Source organism: Nipponia nippon, unplaced genomic scaffold (genome assembly GCF_047370975.1).
Source record: "Nipponia nippon isolate SJK-2023a ecotype South Korea unplaced genomic scaffold, ASM4737097v1 scaffold_4, whole genome shotgun sequence".
NCBI lineage: Eukaryota > Metazoa > Chordata > Aves > Pelecaniformes > Threskiornithidae > Nipponia > Nipponia nippon.
This window is the reverse complement of record NW_028262358.1, coordinates 105,689,028-105,707,316: the sequence shown is the minus strand read 5'-3', so window position 1 is coordinate 105,707,316 and position 18,289 is coordinate 105,689,028. Positions and strand designations below refer to the sequence as shown.

General features: G+C 38.1%; 1 protein-coding gene across 1 annotated transcript in view; it reads right to left on the bottom strand.

Moving 5' to 3' along the window:
• SNTG2 (syntrophin gamma 2) overlaps positions 1–18,289 on the bottom strand; it is a 286,578-nt gene that overhangs the window by 95,046 nt on the left and 173,243 nt on the right. Inside the window, exons 7-8 of the mRNA XM_087775769.1 lie at positions 13,784–13,871; positions 6,108–6,199 (exon numbers count right to left, since the gene is read on the bottom strand). Of these exons, the coding sequence (XP_087631895.1) occupies positions 6,108–6,199; positions 13,784–13,871 (180 nt within the window). The remainder of the gene's footprint in view (positions 1–6,107; positions 6,200–13,783; positions 13,872–18,289) is intronic.

The following is an 18,289-nucleotide window of genomic DNA, read 5'->3' as shown; positions in this document are numbered from 1 at the left end:
TGAAAAATTAGCTCAAGGTCAGGGAAATTCTTTGAACTCCACACAGTCTGCGCATCCCTCAGGATAAATCTGAGGCTTGACCCTTGCTTGTATCACTAACTAGGAGCTCAGTGAGTGTCTATTTGTTGCAGGAACTTGTGGAATGACACAGGACCCAACTCTGTGGGAGAACTCGTTGCCTCAATTTTACTATCATTTTTCACTATAAGCCATTTATAGCATGTACCTGAACTGCTGGAGTTCACCTATGCTAACATCAAATCTAGAAACAGGTCATCACTATATGCCTCTCTGTTTCCATGCTGATCATTACCAGGGCCTGGTATTGGGAACGGTAATTGAACACTAACTGGGACAAGAGCAGATGGATCTTTCTAGTTAAAAAAAAAAAAACGAAAACCAACTTGCTTTCATTTCTTCTAACACTTCAGCTTCCTCATTTAGTCTTCAGTCTCATGAATGCTACCACATGTATTTCCTTCTAACCAAGGACTTCTAATACTCCCTGCTAATACACATGAAAGACATCTGCTCTTTCTGTTCACCGTGTTGGCAACAGGTGAGAAATGGTCATAATTTAACTCATAACTCATACAAGAGAGTTTCAAATTTCTAACTTCTCTTTGTAATCTAGCTCTGAGCTGAAGTGGTCCATTTTGCACCTCCGTAGTCATAGGCAGGAGAACAGATAATACAAGAAAAAAGAGATGATTTTGTCCAAGAATCAAATGCAAATTTAATTCCTCCACAGCTCTCATTCTGCACTCCTGAATACCACAGGACAAACAGAAGAGCATCATTCATTAATAAATAACACCTCTCCCCCAAACTCCTTTGTCTATCTGTGCAAACGAAAGACACTCAATGCACTGAGTGCAATCTACAGAGCAATACCACTCTCCCTTAAGCAGGTTCCTGGTGACCAGTCAGATGAATTGCTCCCTACGATCCATCAAGTAAGCAAAGGGACTCAAAATATTTTAATCGCAAGTGTAATTAAAAAAAAAAAAAAGGAAATGTATAAGGATAAAGAAAATTACCCAATTTCATCAGAAATTATAAAAAAGTAATAAACTCGGCTTTATCTCCTAAGCCATTTTCTTTTTGCTGCTGCTGCAAACTAAAAGGAACAAACTCATAAGAACTGTGAGAAACAATGCATTCACATGAAAGAGCTGTGTATGGGAAAAATACATATAATTAAAAAATGAAACCAGATATCTAACAAATGCAAGTTACTGTTTCCTACTTGGCATATTAGTTCCATTGTGATCCTGCTGCACTTTTTTCTGAAAGATAAATAACAAAGCCATAATCTTTTATTTTACCTTTCTTGGTCTTTGACTTCTTTTCCAGTGGAAACAGACTTGGATTTAGGCCAGCCCCACTTAAAAAGCAAAGCTGCCTTCTTTGACAGTGTGTGAATATCAGATTAATTTTCAGTGTTTTAAGTGAATACTTTTTAAACTAGTATTAGATGTCATAAAGCAGCAAATACTGTTCAGTGTTTATGTATTTAGCAGCTAGTAGAACTTTCTTTGTATTTTCAATGCCATAGTTCCTCTCACCAGCTTTTGTTAAGGCTCTAAGTAAAAAAAAAAAAAAATCCTAAACCCACATTTGACTTTAAACTTTACTGGGAAATTAAACAAGTGTTTAATTTCTGTGCCCAAGAAATGACCAACCTGATCAATCAGATGTTAAATACTAGAAGAAATAAGTCTGCTGAAAGGATTAGCAGTGACAGTGGCAATCAATACAACTGAAAGATAAGACTTTTGAAGATACCTTTATTCACTTCATTAATGTCATAATGAAAGTCCCAATCAACGCTAACCAGAATTAGAAAAACACGGCACTTTTGAACAGCTAAATCTAAGTTAAACAATTTCAATACTCAATATCAGAAGCATTTCCTTAACAATTCTATAGTAGTGGAGCAGGAAGGCGTTATTTAATAGGTTTTTTCCAGCTTCTACTACTATGATTTCTGAGAGGTGTAATCAGAAACAGAAAATTTGGAATATTTTTTCCTGTAGGTGGAAAGGGGACGGTCACTTCACATTTTATTAATTGAGAAAAAGGAGCACGCTTATTTCAAGTGTGATTATCTCACTTCATAAAGGTCCTCAGCACAGCAGCAGTCCAAAATATTTAAGTGTAGCTAGCTGTGTTCATCTATTTTAAGTTTCTCTTCAGCAAATAAATGGAAGACATGGAGATGATTACTTTCATGAGAGTAACCAGTGCTGTACCTCTAAGTGAGCTATTTTTTTGCATTTATTACATTAATTAAATTTTATGCATGTACTTTATCAAATGATACACTGGGAATCGGAAGTCAATTTAAAGTTACATTGCTTTCATATCCAGTGAGAAAATCATGGATTTTCAGATCAAGAGTTGGCAGAGTCTATCAGTATCACATGCTAAACCATTCTAATAGAAAAGGTATTGATCTGAAATCCTGAAACTTTTCTTCTTTAAAGTGAGCTACAGGATGATAAAAATGAAGAATAAAATAAAACTTAAAAGAATGATCAATAGTGTGTTTATACTGAATTGGAAGACATTACAGGAACATTTAAAAAAATAAAACTATTGAAGCTTTCAGATGTGGGGCATCAATCCAATCTCAGTTCAATGGTCTGGTCACACACTCCACTGAAGTATCCATCAGAATAGCTTTTACTCTCAATAAGAGGGTGTCTGCCCCCGTTTCTTGGATCCTCTTCCCTTTTTGCCTTTACATGCTTGAGATTGAGTCATATCATTCACTCACTCTGGAACCTGGACTACTATAGACATTAAACATTTAACATCCTACTGGTCCCACAAAGAGTTGAGCATCTGTATTTTTTCTTTTTCAAAAACTGTACTTGGTGATGAAGTAGGCAATGTCTTTTTTAAAGCAAAACTTTTTAATTTAACAGATGAAACAAAGCCACCAAGGAAAAAAATATTTTAAAGCAATTTAGAAAACTTTAAGTGCCTGTTTAATTTCATTTAACCAACTAAACTAAACATACACTATCAAAATTTAATTAGAGTTCTTAAATTACATGAACACACAGAAAATCATTATTTACTCTGGTCTCACTTCACTTATTAGAACAATTTAGACAATTTAGGGAAGCTGGATTTTCACACAAATGAAAACCTACTACATTCTTCCTTTGCATTGTAACTGTTATATTATTCAATGGTTTCTTAAACAGGAATTTTTCACCCCCAGTTACTCCAGAGAGTTGGCCTGGACATCTAGGATATTTGGATATGTAGGAGAATACCTCTAAAGTATTTTCGTCCTTGTTTCATAGTTAGAATCCTTCAGGTAAACAACCTGTAATCACTAGCCTAGAGACCACCTCCTCTGAATGTTTTATGTTCCCCTCTGAAACTTCACATTGTGTTTAATGAACCACTTATAAGATACAGATGAATGTATCTGCCAATACCAATCTCTATAGTATTTGTCACAGTGCCCAAACACAAAATAGGTGTGAAAAGAGCTCATTTCTCTGTGTTCCAGAGAACCCTGTTAATGTGCTATACTGCAAACTGCTCTGATATTACAGGGAGAGTGTATATAAATCCTGAAGATGATATCATGTCACATATAACAGATGCTTCACAGCAGAGGTGATAAAGATATATCTAACAGAGGCAAGCTAGCACCAGAACTGAAAACGGTATAATCATATTAGGCAGAAGCAGCTTGATGTTAACATGCCTTAACTACTGTCTATACGATATAAGCTAGCATCACAACATATTCTATTCTGTCGTGTGAATGTTACAGCCTGACTACAGCATTGTCTCAAGTGTCTCTATATTATTGTTTTTCAGAACAGACATGCTGAATGACAGCTTGGTAAAACTGGTATAACAGTAATTCCTTACCTCTCATTCCTGTCCTTTCGTTTACATTGTGGGCTTTTTGGAGCAGCATTTCCACTCATAAATATACATGCATTGTCTAATATGGCATGGATCTGACGGTGGTTAGGAAGGAAAATACAACTGCAACACAAACTTGCAAGATGCAATATTCAAAGTGAGTCAGATCTCCCCTACCACGGTGACATTAAAAAAGGATTTAAATATCCTTAGCCTTACTGGATATACTGTTATAGGAAATGTCAGTTCTGCTCTTCCTTTACCATAAAAATGAAAATATCTAATTAAAAAAAGTAGAAGCACTTACTAGCTGGTAGTTGAAACACACTTATAACCACTTTTGAAGATCTGATCATAGCTCAGTTACGCTCACAGCTTAGTTTGATAGAAGTCTGACCACACGCCTCCAGCAGACCATCTCAAAAGCCTGCTCAGAATACTTAGAACCTTGCTTTTGCATTTCACAATAAGACTCTGGCAATTTTTCATTTTGTCTCCCATGAAGGGAGATCATGGCTTTTTTACTAGGCTAGATATAAGATAGATTGTTTTGCTTTATCTCACTTCTAGGTCATAGTGTCTGGTGCATACATAGCTCCTCATGTGACTTTATGTCAAGCTTCAGAAAAATTAAGTGCTGCATAAAAACAAGCTAGTACCTTATTATTCCCCTTTTTTTACTTTCTGTTTTTCCACTTTTATTTCAAGCTTATGCACAGTCTTTTGTGTGCTACATTGTAAACTAACTCTAAAGTACTCTGTTAGAAGTCTACAAAACTCCAGCCACTTATTTATGTTTTTATAACATGTAGAATTCAAAGTGTGCAATTTCCGCAGTACAGTCACAATGATTATTGAAAGTTATTATGGCACTCTCATTCTAGCACTTAATAGGCATTAATTTACTAAAACATGCTAATGCAATCACAAGCAATCATCTGACCATAGTCCTCTCTTGTAATGTAAGCTCTTTGCAGAAAGGACTTTCTTTGTCTGCAGAGCACCTGGTAGAGAGGCATTGCAGAATGCTGGACCCTGAAGACAGACTGGCGTTCTTTAGTAAGACAACAATACAAAGTAAGTAAAGGTAATAATTATCTGGATCATTAAAAACAAATAAACATGAAACCTTCTGTATCTATGCTCCGCTTGGACCCCAAGCACTAAGGTACAGGTATCAGTGCAGAAAAGCATATTTCTAGTTATTTATTTATCATATGTACGCAATATATTTATATTATCATATATATATTCTTTTTAGCTGATGAAAACAAGCCTTAAGGATTAGTTTAGAGAGACAGCACTCAAAAAAGTACAAAGCTTGGGAGAAGCACATTAAGCAGCAGATACTGACATCTCTGGCTGAGTAGGAAAGAAAAGGAAAAACAGAAGAGAGGAGAAGCCTTCACTCCGTTCACTGGGCGTTCCTTCTGTAAAATTTAATATCCAACTGAAAGACTACAGCTGCATTTTTTTAGGGGCTAAACAAGTTTTGAGCATGAAGGTCCATGTCCTTGTACAGCTAGTATTTACATCTTCAATCTTCATTTTTAAAAGAGCAACATTGTCACCTACTAAGACATCCTAACTTCTCTGTCTTGAGTGACTAGTATCTTTCCTGGAGAAAGGATTTTTTTTTTTTTTCCAGAATGCTGCTATTAATTTAATCATAGCTGTTCACTGCAGAAAAGAGAACTGAATATCCTCTGGATTAAAGAAATAGACCTTTTTTTTTTTCTAAGTCTGCTTTCCCATTTTATTTCTTTCTCTTTTTCTCCCTTCCTTTCCAATCACGAAAGGTTTGCTTCAATAATTCAACTTAAATTATTTTCCGAATTCCATGTACATTTCAGCTTCTCTAGCTGGACTGAATTCAATAGTACAATACTACAATTCAACAAAGTATGACAAAAGTTCACAGGAAGTCACGCTAAACAATGATTAAATCTTACTGTGCTCACTCCTACAAGCTTCTCAGTTGCCTCACAGTAAGAACCTAGCAGCTCAGGGCCCCATGTTGGCTACTTTGTAAGTACAGAATTTTACAGCATATGCACTTAAAAATCAATCAATCAATCAAACAAACAAGCAAACAACAGCAACAAAAAAATAGGGAAGTCTTACAGTTCTACACTAGCATTTTGAAGCTCAGAATGGTAAAAGAATTTACATAGCTTACACCATGTTTTTATTATTCATTTGCTTACAGTGTTAGTTGAGTTTCCATTTAAATGTAAGCCACTGTCAAAGAGAGGTGATGAAGCTCCACTGCTGTGATCACTGGACGGTCCAGGGGAACCTGGAAATCAGATCATGAAAAATAATTGCTTATGTTAAAAATATATGTATATATCAGGCAATATCTATTCCAGCTGTAAAACACAGGAAGAATTTTTAATATAAATCACCAAACCAAGCCAGAAGTACTAGTTGCATTTTAGAACGACAGCCAATAAAATGTCCATACGCTATACTTTATGTCTAGAAAGAAAAAAGGTAGCTAGATGTCATTTTATAGAGGCTGTTCTCATGGGAACTACATGTATGGTAAACTGCTTGCAGGATTAAGCCTTTTTTCATTGAGAATGAGTTATTCAAAACCAAGTAAAAAATTCAGTTACACAAATCCCATTAATTTAATGAATACATTTCCTATTGAGTGTTGAAAGTCTCACCTTAGAGTATAACCATGGACTGTATTTATAAACAAAGCTAATAAGAAACTCTCAAGCAAGTACTAACTATACACATACATACACTTTATTAATGGATATATCTTTTTCTTAAAATGCCAATTACTTTCAAGAATGATGCACCTTCTCAAACTGAGAAATTAAAAACAAAGTCATCATGAAATGTTGATACTATGTTAATATCTTAAGATTACACAGTTATATTCCTCAAGATATCTCTTCCTTTAGCAGCTATGCATCATGATCCTGCTTTAGCAGGTAAAGTGACTCCAGGAAAGCTTAATACTTTCATAACATACAATAATGGAAACAGCACAAAGTCACATCATTGTGTAATTTTTGCTTAAATGTAAAATGTTAACATATAGTGCCAGTAACATACAATTACTGTCAGACAGCACTTGGTCTTATCAATAAAGCCCATAAAATCAGTTTCACAGCATTATATTCATCATCACTGAAAACTCATTTTTCCATCCGAAGAAGTCACTTGAAATTCCCTGTAAATCATTTCACATTAATAGGTCTGTCAAGTCGAACATCACAAAAGTCAAAAAGTCATTCTTAGTCGTATATTTTTGTATGTATCTATTCCAGATATCTGGAAGATTTAGCAATATGGAACTTAATTCAACAAAAGTTCATTTTCTCCATAACAAACCTCTGTCAGTTCAGTGCTGACGTCTCAGATCTATACCCTGAATTCTGAAGTTTCAGCATGTTTTCATTCGGAGTCCTTTCTGTACAGCATTAGATGATGCCAGCAGAAGGAACCGTTATGCTTTGCTTGTATAGGTCTAACCCAAGCGCCGACTTTAGTAGCTAGCTACAACATTTTGTAGCTACTATACACGTACAATAGACCACAAAAATCTATGTTCAGACTCACAGATGACCACAGTGACTTGCTGGAACAGAAGATAATTTCTAATTTGTTTTAATAAAAATAATAAAATAAAAAAGTTGGCATTAAATTCTCCACTGAATTCTCCACTGCCTGTTGGGGAATCTCACTGTCTCCAGCAGTAGACAACTATGACAAGTCCATGAATCAATCAGATTCTTAAAGTGGAATTATCCCACCTCTTCAGCAATTTGAGCATATTGAAAGACATGACTTCAGGTATTTTCAAATATCTAAATCCAGGTTTTACCATAATACAAAATACTACATGAGAATAATTTATTTTTTTTAAGTAGACAAAACTGACATCGACTGCATGGGAAAGCTAATAAACAGTTAAGGAACAAACCCCCCTCCTCCCACAGTGTCCCTGCAGATTTGCTTTTCAGTTCAGCCGCTTTCTTTGGTTTTGAGTCACAACAAACTACACAGTCTCTCTCAGGCTATGCCACCTCCACCCCTTGATTGCCAGTAAGTTCACAAGTCTTTTAGTCTGCTACCTCCCTATTCTGCCTCACTCACGGACTACTCCTTCATGGCCTCGTTCAGCATTTCAGACGCTCCCACTGTATATGCTCAACTGCTTTCATGGAAGGTGCAGTGCTCTCGTCTCTCCAAGGAGCTCTGTTTGCCTCCCCACATGGCAGCCCTAGAACAATCAGGTAGTCTTTCCTCCCTGTTCTTAGAACAAAACACATTATGTAGACACACATGATATACAAGACACAAAATATACCAACACAAAGTAAATCTTGTACTATCTGCTACTGTAGCCCTTGCCCAAGTAGATGAGATTCCAAGTCAGTTGTTAGGTACCAGTCCAAACTCTGGAACATTAGTTTGAGAAAGACTATCAAAACAAAGTGTTTATGTAAGATAAAACATCGGCTACAGGTAACTCCCTCCTCCATGACCACAACACAGTATCCTGATGGGTACTGATGCCAGAAAAAACGTATTTGGTATGTTGCGAGATTTCCAGCAATTATTACTGCCTAGCTGTCCTCTTATCCCACCCAAATCATAGTTTGACAGCCAGCCTATGAGAAATGCAAACCTACACTATGACAGGCTTCATCTGTTTAATTTTCTTATTCTCAGCTGTGGCATTTTTGTTCTCTTGAGAAGCCTGGGTCAGGAAGGATCCTATGGGAGAGGGGAAGATCTTTGCCTGATCTTTACCTGAGCAATAGCTGAGTATGCTCAGAGAGAAAAAAAAAAAAATCTTACCCTGTAAGGTGAGAAGGGGTCAGAGAGAGAGAGAGCAAGGATATAGAAGTCTGCAGCTCACAAGAGACTGAGACACCTATGGGGGCAGCAAGAAAAAAACAGGCAGAACTCTGAGGTGAGGGAAAGAAACTTTGTAAGGATCATGGGGGATTTTTCAGGCTAGCAGTAACTGAGGAAATCACTAAGATAGCTGACACTAAACCTAAAGCAAGAACTCATTTGCAGGTAGGAGTTGTTTATAAATCCTTTTATATTCTTTTTGACAGAATCACTGAGATTTTTCAATTTAAAAAGTTAGCTATTCTATTACTTATTTCAATGAAGCCTGGATTTTATTTTTAACTTTAAAAGCCTTAAGCTTTCTAGACCTAGAATGGTCTCTATTAAAGTTCTGGTAGAGTCCCATCAACAGGTCATTGTTTATTTCAGTCAGTGAATCACACTAAATCTCTAAATAACAAACAAAAGCCCCAAACTGCAGGACAGCAGATCAATGTACAGCAAGTAGTCAGCAAGACTTTATCCTTTACAACAATCTGTCTTATGATCAACATTGCTGAATGATACTGGAATCCTCTTGTATATAAATAAAATCTCATTTATCTAATTTGCTAATTACATCATAGACAACCTCCAATAGACAAAAAGCCCATTCCAGAACAACGACAAAATTAAAATCAAAGGAAACACTCCTAGTGATTTTTAATTACACTGCAAGCTTTGCAACATTAGAATATTCTGATAATTTGGTATAACTATCAGAAAGAAAAATTCTGAAGAGAGCCTGTTTTAGCACAAAATGTCCTGAAGAGTCTTCCCAGCAGCAATGAATCTTACCTAAAAGGGTCCTACAAGTCCTGCTCAACTCTGGGATGGGTAAGGAACTTAGCTCCAGAGAATCCTTAATGACAATATCCAAGAGCTGATGCCATAATTATTCTGTAACAGGCTAACAAATAACCCTCATAGCCACTAACAACTTCCTGACCCAGCTCCAAAAACCAAAATTCCTTCCTTTGGTTTCCAGAAACCCAAATCTACCCTCTCTCTAGCTGACAGTGACCTTAGAGCAAACCACAGGCCATGGGATGAGGAATCATCCTAGCCATAGAGCCAGACAACCCAATGAAGCAGACAGTTAATGACCCTCCTGGCCCATGCTAACTTCTGATCCAGGCCTGATAGTTTTTTGAGAAAGAAGCCCTATGCAAAACTATGCCAAGCATTCTGCAATACTTTATAAAATTGCTGATCAAATTCCTGTGGCAGAGAATATTTGCTGGCATAATTTAATTTACTATTATGGACAGTCTCATAATAGTCTAGTAAGGACCAAGAGTCCCAGCAGCAGTGAAAGAGACAATGATCAATACCGGCATACCATCCTGGGTTAGGGCCTCCTCCAAACAGAGAAACAAGCAGGTCTTGTCTCATCCTTAAGTGCCAGTTAATCAGTACCCATTAACAGTACCCATAACAGTACTGGTACTGTTAATCAGTACCAGTACATGTCTAAACCCATGCCAAATCCTATATTTGTTGTTCACAATCCATGAAAGAGTGAAGCAACCAGAAAAATGTGGTGAGAACTGTAGGCAGATATTTCCCTGTAGTGGTATCTTGTGCTTTTGCTAGCCATCGCATGAGATAGTGTAGGGAAGGAAGAGGTATAAGAAGGAAGCAGAGGAGGCAGATGCTACTCCTGATGATGCACTTTTCTTATGAAATAGTAATAATACTGATTAACAGGAAGAGACAGTATGGTTGCATTTAAAGTTGAACACACCACAGTACTAAAACTACCAGCATAGCAGCTGGTCTGACTGGATGCTTGAAGGTAGGGGACCACATGCCTGAGTCTTCTGGGATACTAGGAAAGGCCAAGATACTTCAGATTTATGCATGTATGCACTTAAATCTTGCCTGCAATGTGAGCTGGGAGGTCCTTTATTGCACAGTAGAATTGCTACTCAGCTTGTTATATGTATCACTGATGCTTCATGACTGGAATTCCCTTTTGTGCATGGGCTTGTGAAACACTCTTCTTGAAATGGGCTACTTTGTCCCACCACTGATATTTTTCTTAACTTCAGTGTATGGCCCTAAACCAGACCTATCTTCCATAATTTTTTACACCTTATTTGCTTATTTCCTCACCACAAGAATGAGTATTTATATCAAGTCACTTACCAAAGATCATCTGACTCATTGAGCGTGGCTTCAGCCTGACTGGATGGCTGCACAGAACGTCCTGGAGAGGAGCAGGAGAGCTCTGTGCTGAGGTCCAGTAGGACTGGAGGCGTGGGATCATACATGGGATTGGGCAGGGTAGTATAATGCTTGCCAAAGATTTCCTCATGCTCTGCATAAAGGAGGCAAGTCTAATCAGCCGCCTGAAATGAGCAGTTTGTATCCAAGATTCCTCTTTCATTTAAGAAGCATTGCTTCTCTGCTGTGCTTGTTGATGGTCTGTGATAGCTTGTCCAGAATGGCATTGTCTTCCTTATTCCATACAGGTTTTCTTTGAACAACAGTAATCAGGAGCAGACTCCAAATGGAGCTAGCTGGCCATGGGCCACGAAACAGGAGCTTTGAAAGAGAATGGAGGTTTTTGTAAGGTGAAAGTTCCTAGTTCAAGTGTTCATGGAGGCTGTATACCTACAGAAGTTTTGCATGCAACTCTGGTCACACGGAGATAGAAGATGATCTGGTCTCCCTGCTAATCACTGCTTTCTCTTTCCAGAAACAGCACTTTATGGAAGCAGTGCCGTGATCTCAGCTTCCCAGACAGGAATGGCTGCAATGCCTCCTGGTGAGAAAGGCAATGCAGGAGTCAGCTAAGTTCCTCCTCTCTCTCATGATGTACCAAGAGTGCACCAATATTCCTGGACCTGCGTGAACTCCTTGTGAAGGTAGCAGCTGTCTCACATAGAGTGTGTACTGCGTGTAAGTGGCAAGGTTTTGGGAGATGGGGTGGCTCCAGGGGTGGGAGATGGTCAGGGGCTTCCCTGTGCCAGACACAGCCAGTTTCAGCCAGCTCCAACGGACCCACCACAGGGCACAGCTGAGCCCCTCAGCCAAGCTGGTAGCACCCCTGCAAAGCTATTTAAGAGAGGGCAAAATGCTGAACAGCAGAGAGAGGAGTGAGGAAAAAAGTGTGAGAAAAAATCATACAAACTCCAAGGTCACTGAAGAAGGAGAGGGAGGAGGTGCTCCAGGCGTCAGAGCAGAAATTCTCCTGCAGACCATGGTGAACCAGGCTGTCCTCATGGAGGACCACATCAGAGTAGATACCCACACTGCAGCCCATGGAGGACCCCATGCTGGAGCAGGTGGATGTGCCCTGAAGGAAGCTGCAGCCTGTGGGGGACACATGCTGGAGCAGACTTTTCCTGACGAACTTCAGCCCATGGAGAGGACTCATGCTAGAGCAGTTTGTAAAGGACTGCAGCTGGTGGGAAGGACCCAGCCTGGAGCAGGGTAAAAGTGTGAGAAGGAAGGAGTGGCAGAGAAGAACACTGTGTACTGACCCCAATCCCTCATTCGTCATCCCCCTGTACCACTTTCAGGGAAGGCAGAGAAGTCAGGAACGAAGTTGAGCCTGGGAAAAGGGGTGGGGGGAAGGTGTTGTTTCAGTTGATTTGTCTTTGTTTCTCACTGCCTGAATCTATTTTAATATGCAATACATTTAATTAAGTTTCCCCAAGTTGAGTCTATTTTGCCCATGATGGTAATTACTGTGATCTCCCTGTCTATCTTGACCCAAGAGCATTTTTATTCTATTTTCTCCCCATTTTCTGTTTGATGAAGGGGAGCAAGAGAGCAGCTGGGTGGGAGTTTGGCTCTTAGCCAAGGTTAACCGACCACAAGTTATGGAGTCCAAGTGTGTATATGTGATGTCAGTCAACAAGATGAGATAAAATTGCTTGTAGGATTGTCATAGCCACAAATGAGTATGGTCTACAACACAGAGACTATCGGTAAGACCCTGCTAGCTTGCCAAAGTCATATCTAATCTTGGACACAGTTATCCAAAGCATTATAGATATTAGTCTATAGTTGTCTGATGACCTAGGCTAGAAAAGCTGAAGTTTCATTATGAGGAACACTGACCAGACAAAGACCTCCGAGATTTCTTCAAATTTAGATTCCATTTTCAAATGGAAATGACAAGCATTAAGAACTGAAATAATGGTTTTAGCATGAAATGTGTAGTTCAGCTTAGCGGAGGCCCATCAGGTTTGCTTTTAATAGGTGTAAGAATCTAGATGAAATGACAGACACTCTTCTAACAACAAGAGCTAGACCTATGAGACCTATGATTCTGCTGAAATCAAGAAAAACAAGTACATAGTGGAGCCCAACTTACCTAAATCCCCAAAACAAGACACATTTTAAATCTGTTTTGCTTAATTTGGGGAGAGAATCATATGTAAGATAAACTGGTGCAAAATTATTTGGCCTGATTAAGTTAGCTGATATATTATGTACACTTTTCTACTTGCAACATTGATTTCAAGTGAGTATCTTGAATATTTGCTAACCAGAAGAACAAAAAATTTCCCTTATCTGCATTGTTCATAAACAATTTACTATTGCTACTCTTAAACTACTCAGTTGTCATATCATAATTCTGCTCTCTGACAAAAATGATCAAAATATCAAAGTAATTTATGAAATATGCACAATTAACATTAACCATTTGTTTGGTAAGTGTCCTGAAAATACCTTTCAGTCTGAATGTATGTTTCAAATGTTTGTAAACACTATTTTATTGTATTCAGGCAAAGCTTCTGTAGAAAAACTTTCAGATATCACCCATGATTGTACTGCATTTTAACGAGGTTTTCAGTTTTATTTTGAATAAACTATGCAGAAGCAATCATGCAGTATGCATTAGAATCTTATATGTTAAGCAATAAAGTACACACACCATTTTCTATTGCTTCCTGTAAAACACTCAAGGATTGAATTCCTGTTTCTGTCACTGTGATCTTATTATGAGAATACTGCAAAGAGGAAAACAAATTACTCCTATCCATTAATTTCCTCTTACCTAATGGGAGCTTTAAAAATGATGGAGCTTCCCTGAGGTACTGAACAGTGATGGTAACTTCATCGCCAGCATTTCGCAGTAGGTGTACCTGTCAGTGTGACAAATAACAGCTACTTTAAACCAAAGAACCACCAGTCATGGAAAGCACATTACTAAACAATGAAATCAACATCTCTGTTGATCTATAAGAAACTCAGTATGAACATTTCTGACTGGGAATTAAGAATATCTTGAGGGTCAAGCCACACCAACAATGGATAAGAGCAGGCAAGACCAATGGAATAACCTATATAAATAATTTGGTGGGCAACCTGATTTTATATACCAGCTGAAAACAACTTCTACAAACAAATTCATTTTATAAAACTGACATAGGGTAGTAGGGAAATATGTGTTTATGTAGATATAATACATTAACTGTGTGTGTATACACATAAATGGACACATAAATATATATTAATACATCATACATATCTAGATCTTAAGTATTCGGTTTGATTAATTTAGGTGATACATTAAGCACATTTCTCTGTTTCAAATATAGTCTCAATTTTTTTGACTGTCTTCATTATCTGTAAGTATTTGCTAACCAGAAGGGAACACATATACACACATATATGTGTACAGACACATGTATTAAGACATCAGAATTTAATTAAAGGGATAGCACACTACTGCACAAGGAGCTTTTTTAAATGGAGAACTTCAAATAATGTCTTTGATGGAACTCTATTCCTATTACAGGGCAGAGGTATCCCCCAGTTTCATATCCATGACACTCACGAAACAGGTATTGCATTTGGTTTGTATGTGGCCTGCACTCAGGGTCTACAGCCCTGATCCCGTTTGTCAGAAATGGATGCTAACGCCTGTGGCCTCTAATCTGAGCACAACCAGAGCATGCATGTATCCAGCAGAAAAGTAACTAACCACAGCAAACTAACTCCTATAGATGTATTTACTGGTCTAATGTTGTACTTGAAGGAAGCTGGTGCTTGTGTTGCTTCAGACCACTATTTTAGCACAACGCCACACTGGCCAACATCATGAGATGCAGGATTATCTCAAACATTATAACTCTTCCTCTTGTGCACCTGAAATAATGCTTCCACCAGTGACTGATGTATTCACCTACATGAAAACATCAAGTTTATGCCTGATGGATATGAAAACCCAGGACATGTGAAGAAATCAAGTAAGCAGTCACACAGGCTAAGAATTTTAGGCTATAAAAATATTCTGGAAAAGAGTGAGCAAGAGAACTGACCATAAAACCCCCAACACTAACACTGAAGAAAACATTGTCTGGACAGGGACATGTTCTGACTTGGTCGATTAAGTGAACAGGCATATGAATCACCCATATAAAGTACTGCTGCTGAAAGCTTACTGTTTGCTGTACCTGTAAAATCTGCGTATTTAATAAAGACTTACAGTGTCTGTTTCCATCCTCCACACCCATCTTTCAGTCTGTCAAACAATTACTTCCATTGCTAACAACCTGCAGTAGCACTAGTGACCACAGATCAGTCCCTGGGAGGGAATGATAATGTTTTGCACTCATTAAGTTAGGAAATCTGGCTCTGCAGGGGAGAAGCAAGAGCTCAATAATGCCAGTGAAAGCACGTGACAGGCAGTCCGATTAGATTAGAGAGTTTGACAAATAAGGGTCCAGAAGCAAAGGGGTAGGGGATGCATAAGAGAAAGAGATTAATAAAAAAAAAGGAAGAAAAGTGCCTGCAGCTTAAGCAAGTTTCCCAGAAGGGACCCGCATTTCCTTTCAAGTTCTTCCTTCCTGATGGACAGAATCCTCCCTCCCTCAGGGCCCCATTTCTCTGCTCTTCTTGTTCTCTGCTCAAGCATTTTTACTTTTTTTCCACAGGCTCAATCCACATTTAAATTATTTACTACCAAAAATACAACAGCTAGTGCTACCTACTCACCCCCAGTACTCTGATATGAGGTGTTCTAGTCAAGTCAAAGATTTTGTGGACAATTAACTACAAGAGAACCTGAGGTGTCATTCTGGAAAAAAACATTGTGGAAAAAAACATTATGATCATTGATTTCTGACTAAACCCTCTTAGGATGATCACAGTAGGAGCAATCAGGAACTGAAGCACAGCAAAATTAGAATGCTTCTTTAAGGTCATACAAGAGTGTGTCAGGACTGCAAAGCAAACCAATGTGTCTTGAGTTCTAATGTGTAAGAACAACTATGTCTCCTGAAATCCCATGCCCCTTATTTCCTGCAATATTTTAGACATTATTTACTACTAAGGACTGAAGATGATCGGTACTTCCGCTACTCCTATGCTACTGTTACAAAGATAGTTCTTCCTTTTATCTGGAGACTATTATACATATATATATATATATATATATATATATATATGATATATACATAAGAGTCTATTTGATATATATAAAGGCCTATTTTATATATATTAAAATAGACATATATACACACACACACATATATGCAAAACCTCAAGTCAAGATTCAGCTATCACATTATTAAATACTTCTGAAATTCTGCAGGAACTGGATGCTTTGTTTAGCATCTGATTTCAAGATTCTGGATTTCTACATTATCTTTAATTGTAAGTTCTAGATTATCTTTAACTGAGGTAAAGCTGAATAGTTTAAATTTAATTAAACTAAATTAAACTAGAATACAATTAGAATATTAAAATAGAATGTTCGTTTTGTGGATTTATACCAGCTACTTTGCACAAAATGCTCAAAAACTCATGAAACCTATGTCAACTCACATAAACCTTTCCTCGAAAGTAATGCTTTAATATTAGGGTATTTATATAGATCTATCATCACATAGTGTTTGGATGCACCAGCAAGATTCAAAATTAATATTCCTGAATATAGTTCTGTTTTGGAATACATCCATGATGAGTTGAATGGAGCTAAAAAAAAGCACATGTCTACAGACCTTCACTATCATTCTGCCATATGTGGCTGAGCTACATATATATAGACATATACACACACACATATAGAGGTTATGCTGGTTTTGTTCAAAAGCTGAAACAGGCTCTTATAATAGTCATATTGGACCATATGCGAAAACATAGTTCAGGCATGCATACGAAAATTTGTATGTATTTCATATATATGTATATCTCTATATAAACCGATCTAGAAATGAAAAACGCCTATGACAAAAATTGAAGAAACTGTCAGTATATCCTTGGATATGTTTAAATTAGACTGCAGTCACTTTTCAGTCTCCGGTTGACGAATTTGTCTTCCCAAACTTCATTAATATTCGCATGAGGCCTTGAAATGAATTGACGTTCTCCTTCTAGCCCAGCCACACCACCTAATGACTTTGCACTATTTATGCAAAACTACACTGCAATGGAGCCTTCACAGCTATGTCAACTGCTTTTAAATGTGACCAAAATGTTTATAAAAGACAGTAAATCTTTTTTTTTGCCACACTGTACTGATAGAACCACTGAATTTTGGAGGCATTGACCAACAAAGCTTAATTGGAAATATTTTCTATGAGTGCACATATGAAGTTAACAAATAATGAATTACTTCATTCTGTTTAAAAAAATATAACTAATTATGAAATTACATGTAAGCACTTAAAACAGCAGATGTGCTTCACTTCGTAATCTTGCACATAATCAGGTAGTGAATATTATTATCATTTAAAAAAATAATATGTTGTTTAAATTGCTGACCCCTACATGAATGCTGATTTGGTCCCAGAAGTGGAAAGACATTTGGCCTGATCCTTGAAAAAAAATCCAAGCTCATGCCAAGTATGGCTTGGCATACTTCATGGCTGCAAAAAATTCAACAAGTAAATATCCTGGAGGCAGCCGCACTGACATCTGCAGCATATAGGGGGTAACAAATGCCCTGATTTGAAATTAGGAGGGTAACGCGCGTTACTTGTACGTGTACTGGGTGCAGGTGCCCAGGCGCTGGCAGCAGGGGCTGCAGGGGCGGCCTCTGTGAGGAGAGGCCGGGGCTGCCCTGTGCCGGATACAGCCGGTTCCAGCCGGCTCCAACCGACCCACCGCAGGGCACGGCTTAAGGGGGGAGGTAGAGGAGTCGGGAATGAAGGAGTGAAGTTGAGCCTCAGAAAAGGGGTGGGGGGAAGCTGTTGGTTCAATTTTTTTGTCTCTATTTCTCACTACCCAAATCTATTTTAACTGGCAATAGAATTAATTAATTTCCCTCAAGTCGAGTCTATTTTGCCCATGATGGTAATTGGTAAGCTATCTCCCTGTCTTTATCTTGATCCATGACCTTTTCCATCCTATTTTCTCCCCCTCTCCTGTTGAGGGGGAGGAGTGAGAGAGCAGCTGGGTGGGCAACTGGCTGCTGGCCAAGGCTGACCCACCACTGTGGGTTTGAGACAGTTTTACCAAAAAAAAAAAGTTAAAGGAAGAAGTGCAGCAATGCTATCCACATAGTCTAGGTTCAGTGAACCCAGCCTGAATGCAACAATGCCAAAAAGGTGATATG